The 14131-nt window shown below is 43.1% G+C and overlaps 1 protein-coding gene across 1 annotated transcript in view; it reads left to right on the top strand.

Annotated features, from left to right (window-relative positions):
- Positions 1 to 10634, top strand: part of CD151 (CD151 molecule (Raph blood group)) — a 32313-nt gene extending 21679 nt beyond the window's left edge. Inside the window, exons 3-8 of the mRNA XM_068124136.2 lie at positions 1882 to 2073; positions 3835 to 3909; positions 5260 to 5364; positions 5584 to 5742; positions 7325 to 7411; positions 8864 to 10634. Coding sequence (XP_067980237.1) covers positions 1882 to 2073; positions 3835 to 3909; positions 5260 to 5364; positions 5584 to 5742; positions 7325 to 7411; positions 8864 to 8923 — 678 coding nt within the window. The 3' untranslated portion in view covers positions 8924 to 10634. The remainder of the gene's footprint in view (positions 1 to 1881; positions 2074 to 3834; positions 3910 to 5259; positions 5365 to 5583; positions 5743 to 7324; positions 7412 to 8863) is intronic.
- Positions 10635 to 14131: the final 3497 nt, after the last annotated feature.

Genomic DNA, 14131 nt, shown 5'->3' with positions numbered 1-14131 from the left:
TTTTGGTGACGCATTTTTGTGAGCTCAATGAACTCAACGAAAATGGAATTATGCACAAAAATTAACAGGTTTATTTCCACGGATGCCGATAATACAAAATAAAACGCGCCGGTCTAATCCCTCTAACTGGAGCGCTCCTATTACAGACACACACACATACAGATGGGGAGGATATATCTTCACAAGAACGCTTCAGGCTTCAGAACTGAGGACCTTGAGTTTGTTTAGCCAAAGTCCAGACTTTAATCCCATTGAGAATCTATGGGAAGACTTGAAGATTGCTGGTCACTGACGCTCCATATCCAACTTGACAAACCTTGAGCAAATCTGTAAGGAAGAATGAGAGAAACTCCCCAAATCCAGACGTACAGAGCTGATACAGACATAACCAATAAGACTTGAAGCTGTAATCGCTGCCAAAGGCGCTTCTACGGGGTATTGACTCAGGGGGTTGAATACTTATGCAATTTAGATATTTCTGTATTTCATTAGCTCACCGAGAACGTAGTTCTGGGGTCTTGTGGGATGGCGCGTCATCAGTCCGTAAACACTTGTAACTTTTCCGAAACTGCTAATGGGATTGTGACCAAACTTGGCACAAATTAGATTTGGTATGTTGCAACTCAAGTTTGTTCATGGCATTAAAAATCAGGGTGTCACGGAGTCTACTGGGGGTCAAAGTGGATCCAAGTTTGGCCCCCCCACCCCCCAAAAAAGGTATTTGCTTTCTTATCAGAAACAACACACGCAATTTCGATGAAACGTGACCACAACGTTCCATTCATCACCCGTGATGTCTCGACGCTTCTTCACGGCATTAAAAACATCAGGTCCTAAGGGTGTCTGGTCTACGGGAGGGGCTGGGGGGGGGGCGGGTTACGGGGGTTGCTCCCCCATAATAGGTATTTTTTTGTTTGTTTGTTTAAAATCTTATGATTATGTTGGTATGTTTCTACATGCTGCCATGTCTCCTAAAAACCATTGAAATTGGTTTAAAATACCATAATACTGTTTAAAATACCTTTCATCAGTGTAGTATCCTGCTTTGTTCTACCAGGTGAGCGCCCAGGGGTATTGCCCCTATTTTTTGAATTATTTTGTAAAAATGTCTGAAAAAAAATTCCACTTTGACATTATAGGGTATTATGTGTGGATCAATGACAAAAAAATCTCAATTAAACTCCAGGTGTAACACAACAAAATGTGAAAATAATCAAGGTGCGAATACTTTCTGAAGGCACTATTTACCCTGCATTCGCAGTCCACATTGCTGGAAAAGTCGGATGGATGTAAAAATCGTTTTGTTCCGGCGAATTCAACTCGAACACCAGGCATTGAAGGGGAGCTCGCAAATCGTAAAAAATGCAGATCAGCTTTTACAATCGATTTACTTCAACCATTATGGATTATAATCATAGAAAACTCTACTGGCCAATCAGAGTCTTGAACATGCCTTTGGATATCTGCCGTGGATAGGAACATGCCTATTCTCACATCGTGTGGCATGGTGCTTTCTGACTGATATAAAAATGGCTGCCATTAGCACAGGACTGAGCTCTCCTCAGGCATCTACCATCTCGCTTTATGAAGAAACCCTTAGCAAGATGTGAGACTAGGAGGGCCTCTTCAAAATGAAGTTGCATTGCCCTGGCCTCTGGTAAGCACCAATCAGCAGAATCTAGTTTTGAGTTGGGAAATTCACCGAGGGAATGGTCTCGTCCAGCTCAAACCCACTTTACCTGGTCGGCTGGTAATGCAATTCAATTCCTGAACAATGAAGGAGAAATTATCTGGGAATTTAACGTGATTTGTTTATTTAAAGTAGCTCTAAGCAATGTCTGTTGTGAAGTACCTTGCGTTTTGTGGTTGCCCGTGCTGCAGTTGACTGGCTGTGGCGTTCTTGTGGTTGGAATCTGGATCCTTGTCCAGAAAGCAGACTACCTTAGCCTATTAGCTTCAAGCACGTTTGCTGCCACTGCCATCATCCTAATCATCACTGGTGTTGTTGTCATGGCAACAGCGATTATTGGATGCGTCTCTGTGTACAAAGAGCTCAAAGAACTTCTGAGACTGGTGAGTTTTTTTTTTGATTGGTGTTCCATCTATCCCAGTTCCATTCTGACAGTTCTGCATGGATTATTTTGATAACAGAATGGATGGTATTGTTGAGGGGAATAGTAAACAAATGAAGAATTTGAAGAGTTATTGATGTGGGAGAATTGTGGGAGAAGCCTGGTGTTGGCTTAGCGATTAGGGTGCCGGCTTGGGATCCCAGGATCCTGGGTTCGAATCCCGGTCAATTGCTAAATTAACACCAGGAGGGTTGACTCAGCCTGTCATCCTTCCGAGGTCGGCAAATTGAGTACCAGCTTGCTGGGATGAATGATCCCGGTGTGTACCCCGGTTTACAATAAGTACACCGTATCCCTGCGCAATGCGCATCGAAGAGCGTGACCAAGGGTTGGCGCCAGGAAGGGCATCCGGCCATAAAAACATTGCCTCAAACAGGGAACCATGATTGTCATGGGGCCCGCAAGGCTAACCCCTGCTCTGGCGGGGAAAATGGCCTTAAAACGATCATTCATTCATTCATTCATTGATGTGGGAGAATAAACTGAAAAAACTTGCAGGAATTGAAGGGAAGCAAAAAAATCTGGATAAAGTTTCTCCCAAAAGACATGAAAACACCTGTCTTTTATTTAATTTTTTTAAATGTTTTGCACATATACCCAAACCATGCTCCCCTTCCACATCTGCACCAAAATATACATCAACCACCCATCCTGAAACTTCATGCTACTCCCTCTTTTTCGATGAAATGTTCAAAAACCCAAGGTTTTTGTTTCTGCCAGACTTTGCCATTAACATTCCACACGAGGTACATTAACTAACTCAAGAGCTCATAGAACACCTTACCCCATGCAGTCTTGAGGCGGGGGCTGCAGTGGCAAATTTAGTTTGTCATGATGATGTAAAATGCCTTAACGTTTGGTCCAAGTACTGCTAAACAGAAGTGTTTGGAAAGTGTCAAGAAGGTCATGTTTGTGCTGCAGTGCTCAAGTATATTAATTCATTTAAAATAAAATGAGGATTTTAAAGGTAGTAGAATTTTTTTTTCCGGAAGTTACCGCCATTGATGCCGCATCTTTTACACCACTTTATTTAACACGTTACATTAGTTCTTCGTGCCTGGTGTTTGTGTTCTTTGTGACATCCTTAAAAACAGTACGTTTCCTGTTTGGAATGATTTTGAATTTTGTTTGACTGCCAGACAGAGTAAAAGCATTATCTCACTCCTCTCGGTAGTGTAGTGGTATTATCATTATCATTAATTATGAACTTGGTCTGAAGGTCGAAACGTTGGGTCGAAGAACATAACTGCCCAACTGATAAAAAAATATATATAACCACCTTTAGAGGCCATTTTTCCCCGCAAGCGGGGGTTGGCCTTTTTCGGGAACCATGGTTGTTGTTGTTTTTTGGTCCCCTTTTTGAAGCAATGTTTTACGGCCGGATGCCCTTCCTGACGCCAACCCTTTTTGCCGCCTTTAACGACAAACAGGGAATTACCAGTGAACTGGTACTCAATTTGCCGACCTCGAAAGGATGACAGGCTGAGTCAACCCCCCTGGCGTTAATTCAGCGATCGACCGGGATTCGAACCCAGGATCCTAGGATCCTAATCCGGCACCCTAGCCGCTAGCCCAACACCAGGGTTTTGCCCAACTGCCCAACTGATGGTGCAGTTAATTTGATGCCATCTTGAGAGGGTTTAGCAATAGGCCTGTTGTAAAAATAATTAATTCTTTTTCTTTCCCTCTTCTCTGTTTTTAGTACTTCGTGTTGCTGCTCATAATATTTCTGCTGGTAATCATCGCGGGTGTCCTAGCATTCATCTACCAACAGCAGGTAGGTCTCGAGCGTCGTGCTCTAGGTTCCTCTCGCGCTCCATGTTGTAGTGTGATTAGTCGTGTTGGGGAAATGTTTTTGGTTCACTAAGAAGGCGCACAAAAACACAGCTTGCTGCTCTAACTTAGTAATGTTGTTGATCCCAACCACACTTTAACCACCAAATCTAACAGTGTGTACAGAAAGTCCTGTTGGACCTTGGGTATGGTGTCAGGTACCACTGACGTGAAGACCTTTAGTTTGGGCAATGGCATGGGGAGATATATAAAATAAATAACCACCTTTAGAGGCCATTTTTCCCCGCAAGCGGGGTTTGGCCTTTTTCGGGAACCGTGGTTGTTGTTGTTTTTCGGTCCCCTTTTTGAAGCGATGTTTTACGGCCGGATGCCCTTCCTGACGCCAACCCTTTTTGCCGCCTTTAACGACAAACAGGGAATTACCAGTGAACTGGTACTCAATTAGCCGACCTCGGAAGGATGACAGGCTGAGTCAACCCCCCTGGCGTTAATTCAGCGATTGACCGGGATTCGAACCCAGGATCCTAGGATCCTAAGCCGGTACCCTAGCCGCTAGCCCAACACCAGGGCCCTAGGGAGATGGCTAGCCCAACACCAGGGAGATGCATTGCTATATTACGTCACGTGTTTTGGCACTTCCTTTGTAACCGACATCCTGATTTGATCGTGGAAAGAACCGTTTTTTAAAACTATTTCTCTTCATAAAAATGTATTTTTGAATCGTTCACAATAACCAATGTAAAAAAGCTACTGCTACAGTTTAGATGAAGCACCACTAAATGTCTGCTGTGTGTTTTGTAAGGGTTTACTTGAGGGGTTGAAGAAGTAAGGAACTTCCTGATTCTTTTTTTTTTTTTTTTTTTTTTTTTGGTGTACATAGTCGAGGCTTGTGGAAGAGCCAGTACTCGTGCAATGAACGGATCAGGATACAACAGGACGAAAGGAACAATGGGGGGGGGGGAGGGGACACCAACAGCAGAGCCGAAGACCAAGACAGAGACAGGTGGACAAGTGGTGTGGGGAGGAATGGGGGCAGGAGAGGATGCATGATGCATGGGGTGGACAAGATAGACACAGAAGGAAAGTCTCGAGGGAGAACTGGAAATTTGGAAGGAGGAGGGATTGGGGTGGCATGGGGGTAGAAAAGACGGTGGTTTTGGATTGGAGATGATCTGAGATAGTGGTGAACACCTGTCTTGAAAAGTAATGTGGAAGTTGGTTCCACAGGTGGGGAAAAAGAGGAATAAGTGTTTATAGATTAACCTGAAAATGAAGTTTGTTTCATCTCCGAGATCAAACCTGTTTTGTTTTTTCTTTTTTTGTTCTCTTGCAGCTGAGTGATGAACTGAAATGGCATCTCAATCATACCATGGTGGAAAATTACAATCAGCCAGGCCAGGAGAGCGTCACACAGTCTGTGGACAAACTCCAGCAAGAGGTGATTTTGGTGTTGGACTCGGGTCATTGGGTCTTTGTTCAGGTGGGGAGGAGAGGAAGGATTAGAGTGGGGAAATGCTGCATGTAGTAGTGGTGGGACTGATAGTGTACGGGGCAGAGTGTCTGTGCATTTATGGAGAAGAGGGGATGATAAATACGGAAGATGTTGAGTTGTTGGACAATGCAGAATGTTCATCAATTTGATTTGCACCTTTTCCAGTTCAAATGCTGTGGCAGTATCAACTACAAGGACTGGCAGGGCAGTCGATATATCCACTCGAGCAGTGCAGAAGGACGTACAGTCCCCGACAGTTGTTGCAAAAGCATAACAGAAACGTGTGGGAATCGTATACATCCCTCAAACATCTACAACGAGGAGGTATCAGTAAATGAATGCAATTAGAGACCTCATGGATAAAGTCCTGCCATTCCTAGTTTGCATCTTTCCTATTTCTCTTTCTGCCTTATGTGTTCTTAAACCCCAAATAGCAGCAACCACAATCGGATGTCGAGATAGCTTCTGTCATCCTTACCCTCGTGTCTGTCTCTTTTTTTTCCCCATCTCCCATCTGTGCGATTCCTAACTTGTCCCTGTTGTCCTTTCATCACACCTCAACATGAATTGCACTCTTGAAATGGCTGCTCTGAATGTTATATGTGAAGCCTCTCACACAGGTGGTTACAAATGTTGTAGTCGTGTGTGCTACCTAGCGCTGCGAGAGCGCATACCCGGGTTGGGGCCAGAGGGCTCCCTATAAAAGGTAGGGACGATCGCACCTCTGTGTCACACAGCCGGAACCCCAGTCATTGAATACGCACCCGGGGTGCCAAAGTGTATTGGTCAGTCAGCGAGGGCAAGACCTGATCATGAAAGAGGGGTCCGAAGCCATGTCTGCTTCATGTATACCGGCATTTCAGGAGAGCGACACACTTGCGTCCATTTTCTTTCACGTCTTGTGTTCCTGATTGTGTCTGATCATGTTATGATGAGCAGAAAGATAATGGGGATTGTTACCGTCATGCTTCTTCAGTTGTCTTCGGTTGTCTATTCTTCTCTTCCCTCTTCACTTCCCGTATCCGCATTGCATTACTTTTTTAACCTGTTTGCTGTGTATTTTGAGCTGCGATCTCTCCCTCCGGCGTAATCAAATTCTATCCCTCGTAAAACCCTATGCGTGCTGAAACTGCTACGCGGACAAAATAATGAGCCATAACCGCACGGCACATTAGCTCCCCGTGCACTATTGCATGATTCTTGGAAGTATTACGAAGGCAATTTATGTTCTACCGTGTTCAAATTTCTCATTCAGTTTTAATAAAGGTTTAAAGGCCTATAGATTAAAAATAAAATCTGGGTTTTCCGCCATTTTCCCCAGTGTCTATTGCACCACCTTATGGTGGTAGCTGGTATTACAACTTATCACCTTTTATATAAAAGTGTTAAAAACAACTTGATAGTATGCATTACCATGATGTTGAAATCTGAGAATAATTCAAAACTTTCAAAATGTTCAGTTTTGCTCATTTTAAGCGGAAGTTCAAACATTATTAAGCATCCAACAATGAGCTTGACAGTGAAGCAGAGGTAATTGTTGTTCACGCCATATATAAGCAGCACGGATGGTTGACGAAGGTGATGTTATCTAACTTCCAAGCAGATGGAAGACAACTTTGGGCAAATTGTAGAGTGAATAGAGCAGAATGTTTGTGAAGAACAAAATGATGTTGTTTCATTAAAATCAGTCGGCAAAGCGACGTGTACTTTTGTTAGTATGTAGTTTATATGTATGTATTCACAAGGCTTGTGCCATTGGACTATTGGGTGTCTGTGCCAGGGTGAGCGAGATGGTTACTCACCCTTGCATTCTCATGTGGTGTTTGTGAAGGGACAAATGGCCTCTTCCTGTGTTCAAAGTTCCTTTTATTTCCTTGTATCATGTTATGCTCCTACGCCTGCTCAGGGTGGTTGCATCACCAAGTTGGAACGCTTCGTGTCAGACCACCTTTTCATCATTGGCGTCGTTGGCATTGGTGTGGCATTGCTGCAGGTATTTCACTTTTTGTGGGCCTTCTTTTGCTTACATTCTTCTATTTTTTCCCCCTCATTTTGTGCAAGAGTGGAAAAGTAAGTCGATGCTGTTAGAAGGTTTTGTACAAGTTTACGTGAGATACTAAAATTAACAAGATGTAAATATTGAAGTGGTGTATCTCCTCGCCCCAACTCAATTATTAGCCCCTGTTGGATTTGGTCTTGTCCGTTCGTCCGTAACTATATCTCGGAGATATAAGGATATCTGTTGTTCATCATACCTGGCACAAAGGCAACACATGACGGTATGCATATGCACATCATTTTGTTTCGTGATGCGATCAAAGATTGCTGACTGGCGGCCATTTTAGTTGTAAAAAAAAACAACAACCGATGTTGAACAACACGTCCTCAACCATTTTTTCTTGGACATGCATTTACCGATGTTGTTCCAACTTGGCACACATATAATGAATTATGGCTTACATATGCACGTCATTTTTTTTCCGAGATCAGATCCAATATGGCCGACTGGTGGCCATTTTGTTACTTAAACGTGTCCCCAACCATTTATTGAACATGCATAGTCCGATTTTGTTCCAACTTGGCAAAAGCACAGCACATGACGACGTATACGTTCACTTCACTTTATTTTGCGATTGATCAAAGATGGCTGACTGGTAGACTGGCAGCCATTTTAGTTGTAAAAAAAAAAACCCCAATATTGACCAAGTCCTCAACCATTTTTCTCAGACATGCATCTGCCGATGTTGTTCAAACTTGACACACAGGTAATGCATGATGGGTGATATATGTATGTCATTTACTTTTTCGAGATCAGATCCAAGATGGCCGACTGGCAGCCATTTTGTTACTTAAACGTGTCCCCATCCATTTCTCGGACATGCATTTATCTGTTTTCTTCAAACTTGGCACCAAGACGATACATGAGTATACATATGCAGAAGATTGTTTTTTTTCATCCGATGAAAGATGGCCGACTGACGGCCTTTAACTCCATTCAGCCCAATTACTAAAACGACGGTGGGGGCGATGACATTTTATGTCTTTTTCTTCTTGTTCGTTCTATATTTGCCCAGATGGAATGCAAAACAGGTAAATTTTTGTTTGTTTTTCCACAACCGCTTGAGTGATTTGACGAGACAGTTTCAACCTAGGAGCACCGACGCATGGATAATTTTTTTTGACGTACATAGTTGTATGATTATTGGATGGAAAATGCGGCCAGCATTCAAAAATGTTTGTTTCCTGCAGGCATTGGTTGCAGGGTGTTTCACATATCGGGAATAAACAGCCTCGACCTTGGCTGAATTAGTGATACTCTTAACTAGTGATGAACCTCTGACCTTTCCTCTTTTTTTACAAAAGTGTTAAAAAAGATTCCAGATGACTGTGACTGTGATATCTTGCCACCATTCCTTACCTCACTTCATTTCCTTTGTCTCCCCAGGTTATGGGTATGATATTTACCTGCTGCTTGTACCGCAGCATCAAGTCCGAACCGTACTGATTTGGCTATGTGCCCGGCCCGTGCCTCATTTGTCGTGCCATGGCGGGCCCGTCTGGTCTTCATGCGGACTAGAGGGTAGAGTCGGTGCACCCCGTTTGAACGAGATCCACGTTTTCTTTGTTTTTTGGAGAGAGCAACATCATTGTGTACACTGGATCAAAGTTACAATACCTGACCTTGCACAACTTGCAATACTGTATATTATTATCTCTGTTGCATCATATTACCTTTACGTATATTAGTTAGCCTGAAGTATTAATCAAAATAGGTCGTCCGTGTCGCTGTCACTACAATTTCTCGTTTTATTCTTGCTCTCACAGCAGTTACTGCCATAAAATTTATCATCCACAGTTGTACTGCTACGGTAAATCCTCTATCTGTCAACCTGTGTTACAATTGCGGCACCTTTTCCTATTCACCGTTTTTATTTGGTGGCTTTTCCTGCTTTTGGGATTCGTCTTTGAAACCCAAAGTTAAGGTCAACTCAATTTTGGGCTACATGAGCTGTTACTGGAATTCCGTCATTCTGATAAAACGCTGTGCTTTAATCAATATTCTTTTTAATTTGTTACTTTGACCAATTCAAAGTTCGTTGCAAAGTTCCATAACGGTTATTTCATTCTGACTTCAAAATGCCCACTTGGGACAGCTTGGCACAGTTGCTTCCAGTGAGTATTTAAACACTGTTATTTGTAAACTTTTCGTGTTATTTTTCCGGGAATAGTGTCTGCACCGGATTGGTGTCCACGCCAAGTTTGTGAAGCCGTGAGACGCCAGCTACCCAAGAGTGGCGTGGACGGCCGGATTTTGTTATTCCACGAAACATGTCCTTGGTATTTCGCTGAACATGAGTCGATTATGTCTATTACTTTCACTCCTTTGGTCACGAGTGCACCTGCAATCTGTGCATTTCACATCGAGGCAATGGCCGCATCAGTTGAGATACTTTATCACAGTGTTGTGATGTAACCGCACGTGTATCCATTGGCTGCACCATTTTTCTCATCTCTGCAATGGGCTAGGCCTGAGTTGCTCAGCTTCTGTGAGAATGACCCTCTACTGTGTTACCTCTCTAAGGGCACATAGACCACATGGCTAGGCCTAGATTTTATGGTTCAAGCGTTCCTTTACTAATGAAATCGGTAAAACAGCCATTCTTATCAGTGGTCATTGATCCGATGATCATTTCGATTTGGTGCCATGCTTTGCTGCTAACTTGAATTGTGTGTCGTCACCTTGTTTTCGTCACCATTCCTGCTCCAACCTTGTTGCTGCGCACTCTGGTTTTGCCAAGTGTTGTTTAAATGAGCATGGTTTTTACCCTGCGCTCGAAACGAAAAGCGGGGTTAAGCATTCAGTTGAGTCCGTGTGCTGTGCGTGTCTGCATTTTAAAAATTCATTTTCTCGGCAACCGTTGGTTTGATTGACACGAAATTTTACCACAGAAGCGCCTCCGCCTGTAAAATTATTCATAATTTTGACGTCATATGTCACGTGGTATGGACGCCATCTTGGAAAAACGTTACACCTCTATCTCCCAAACTGCTCAATGGAAAAAATTGAAACATGGCTCATTTATCAAGTACTCACCATGGGGAATAAGATATGTTAATGATATCATCGGTGCCTTAATTATGACGTCATAATTAGAGAAGTACAACGCTTGATCTGATCAGTATGAATAAAACAAAAATTCCTCTGCAACTGTTAATCCGATGAACACGAATTTTTCAGAATATGTGTGGCTCCTGTAGAATATTTTAATGATTATTATAACGTCATAGGTCACGTGGTCCAGACTCCATCTTGGAACAAATCGAAAAAAGTTGCACCTCTATATCTCCGAAACCGCTCCAAGGAAAAAATTGAAACGTGGCTCATTGTCAATTACTCCCCTTGGGGAATAAAATATGTTAATGATGGTCATCGGTGCCTTTTTTATGACGTCATAATTCGACAAGTACAACACTTATCCGATTATTGTAAAAAAAAATTCTCATCAACTGTTGGTCTGATGAGTACGAAATTTTGACCATAGGAGCACCTCCTCCTGTGGAATATTTTAATGATAATCATGACACCATAGCGCATGTGGTACAGGCGCCATCTTGGAAAAACCGAAAAATGGTTCACCTCCATATCTCCAAAACCGCTGCATGGAAAAAATTGAAACATGGCTCATTGTAAAGAACTCCATATGGGGAATAGGTGTTAACGATGTCATTGGTGCCTTAATTATGACGTCATAATTTGACAGGGACAACGCTTAGTCTGATAAGTTTGTAATGTATTGTGCGTAATTCATGCAACAATTTTATTAGAGAATATAAATTTATGATGTCATCGCTCACGTGGTCTGGCAGCCATATTGGATCAAAGAAAAAAAAATGTTCAAAAACAGAAGAGTTCGCTCACACCAAGTTGACTGCGCAGGGTAAGTATTCTATGAATACCATCTCGTTCTTATGGGCATGTTTTGGAGGACAGAGGTGGCTTGATGGTTGGGACGCTGCTGGGATCATTGAGGTTGTGTGTTCACAACCAGTTGATGGCAGCAGTTTTAAGGAGTTCGATTCTAATCTTTAGGAAGTGAAGTCTCAGGAGAGGATTGTGAGGAAAAACTCAGCTGTTTCATGAATGACCTTCAGGCTGGGATCATCTTTCTGCTCTACCCAGCTTGGGCTTGTCTACACATGATGCTAATCTGTTCATTGTGGTCGACTCTTATTCCCTTGCTTTTTACAAGAAGTTGTTCTGAATAACTCCTGCTATACTTCCCACATAAAATAAACGTTTTTTATTTACCATAACAAAGTGGAATTTTTTATTAAACCACAGAAGTGTAACAACTGCTGTACAAGAACTGAATAATTGTCATTTAAGGACGGTGAAGGGTAATTGGAAATGAACCCAAAGTTAGCGGAGTGTATTGTCTGGCTCTGGTCTGTACGTGTCACTCTTCCAGACACATTTCAGCAGACCCTTCCAGACACACAATTCCCATTTTGAGATTGGCAGGGGGAAGCTACACCCAAGTCTTTCAAGAACGGGCTGGTGAAGCCTGACTTTGAACTCAGTAGTTAGAGCAGGAATTTGTAATTTGCTCACGGTGGCGGCGATAGCTCGCCTACCTTGATGAACCACCCTGCTTGTGAGTTTATCGCTGGGCCGAGATTTTGAGCTGGGCTGGACAACTAACAGGGTGAGCATGCACACCTCTAGGCCATCCTTCGAGCCCAATGCCAAGATAACAGTTAACTAGAACGGCACTATGACGTCACGACGTCGACCGATATGCATCCACCCAATTATATCATTATAATATTTGTACCAAGTTTGATTTAAATCCATTGAGTTGTTCACAAGTTATCACATTTTTACCTGACATGACCTTTGGCCTTTGACCTCTTGACCCCAAAATCGAATCATTCAATCTTTCCATCATTATACATACCTGTACCAAGTTTGAATTGGATCAGTTCAGCCATTCTCAAGTTATGGTGCCTCCGTCGACTTCTTGGGTGGAGGCATAAAATCCAACTCTCTGGGAACGTCATCCCAAATTTGCACGAAGAACCCATGGGGACGATGAATGCTCTCACAGCCAGGAATGCAGCATGGATAGCATAGCATCCATCATGTAAGTCGAACATCGTGTTCATCACATATCATAACATTACTGTTGTAGATGTGCTGTGATTACAAATTTGTCTTGAAGAATTGAACCTGTGGGTGCACCTTTTAATCCAAATCCTCAGTGCAGGTTGCACGTGTGCTGCTGCCTCGATTTATTTCCTGAGGAAAGATGGCTATGAGGTCAATGTCCAAGTTCTTTGTCCACTGAGTCCTCCACACCTAAAGGCTGCAACCTGTTGCCTCCTTGTTTAAGAGCAGTGAACCTGGCTTCCCTGTTGAGGATTCCTCGAAGCCGCAGGTGCTGCCAGATGCTCTGTGGATGAGTAACACAAGGTGTGATGAGCGAGCAGAATGACACATAGAAACTTCTGGAAAGCATTCTTCTGTTGGGCTAAACCCAAGGAATCGCAAGGAAATTTGACGCAAGAGGAGGCCATCCGGCCCATCATGCCTGCACTACACCAACACTAGATTAAATAAATCCGTCCAAACTAACGACTTCATTTCATTGGGGGAATGGGGATGAGAAATGTGTGTCTGTTTCGGGGTCATCACTGGGGTGTTAAAATAACAAGAATGACCGCATTGTGATCACAAGCTGCGACACAAAAACATAGGGGCAATACCCCTGGTGCTCACCTGGTAGAATAAACGGTATACTGTACTGACTAAAGGTATTTTAAACCAATATCAATGGTTGCTAAAAGACAGGGCAGCATGTAGAATCATACTAACATAATCATAAGACTTTAAACAAAGGGCAACCCGCACCTCCCCCAACCCCATAGACCCCCTTAAACCCGACTTATTTATTTATTTTTAATGCTGTGAACAAACTTTAGTCACAACACAACAAATATCATTTGTGCCAAATTTGGTCACAATCCCTTCAGTGGTTTCGGAGAAGAAGTTTCAGGTGTTTACGGACCGACGGACTGAACCTGCTTGGTAACTGAACACACCTGTGGTTTCCTCCGTTTCAAGTTCCTGGTACTAGCGTGACGGTGCGCTCCGCACGCCTCACCACACGTTCTTTCAGAGGGATAGGTATCTTTGAGCATTTCTGTGTCTTTTGGGACTTCAGGGTCTTTTGGATCCTCTGGGCCTTCAAGGGTATTTTGGGTCTTCGGTGTCTTCAGGGGCTTTTGGTTCCTCTGGGTCTTTGGTGTCTTCAGGGGCTTTTGGTTTCTCTGGGTCTTTAAGGGTCTTTGGGTATTTGGGGGTCTTTGGCATCCCCTGGGCCTTTAAGGGTATTTTTGGGTCTTCAGCATCATCACTAGGGTGTTAAAATGACAAGAATGACCGCACTGTGGTCACAAGCTGCGACACAAAAACATAGGGGCAATACCCCTGGTGCTCACCTGGTAGAATAAACGGTAGACTGTACTGACCAAAGGTATTTTAAACCAATATCGATGGTTGCGAAAAGACAGGGCAGCATGTAGAATCATACTAACATAATCATAAGACTTTAAACAAAGGGCAACCCGCACCTCCCCCAACCCCATAGACCCCCTTAAACCCGATTTATTTATTTATTTATTTTTAATGCTGTGAACAAACTTTAGTCGC

The sequence above is a fragment of the Myxine glutinosa genome, chromosome 8 (assembly GCF_964187855.1).
Source record: "Myxine glutinosa chromosome 8, kmMyxGlut1.1, whole genome shotgun sequence".
Classification (NCBI taxonomy): domain Eukaryota; kingdom Metazoa; phylum Chordata; class Myxini; order Myxiniformes; family Myxinidae; genus Myxine; species Myxine glutinosa.
This window is presented reverse-complemented; position numbering and strand designations above follow the sequence as displayed.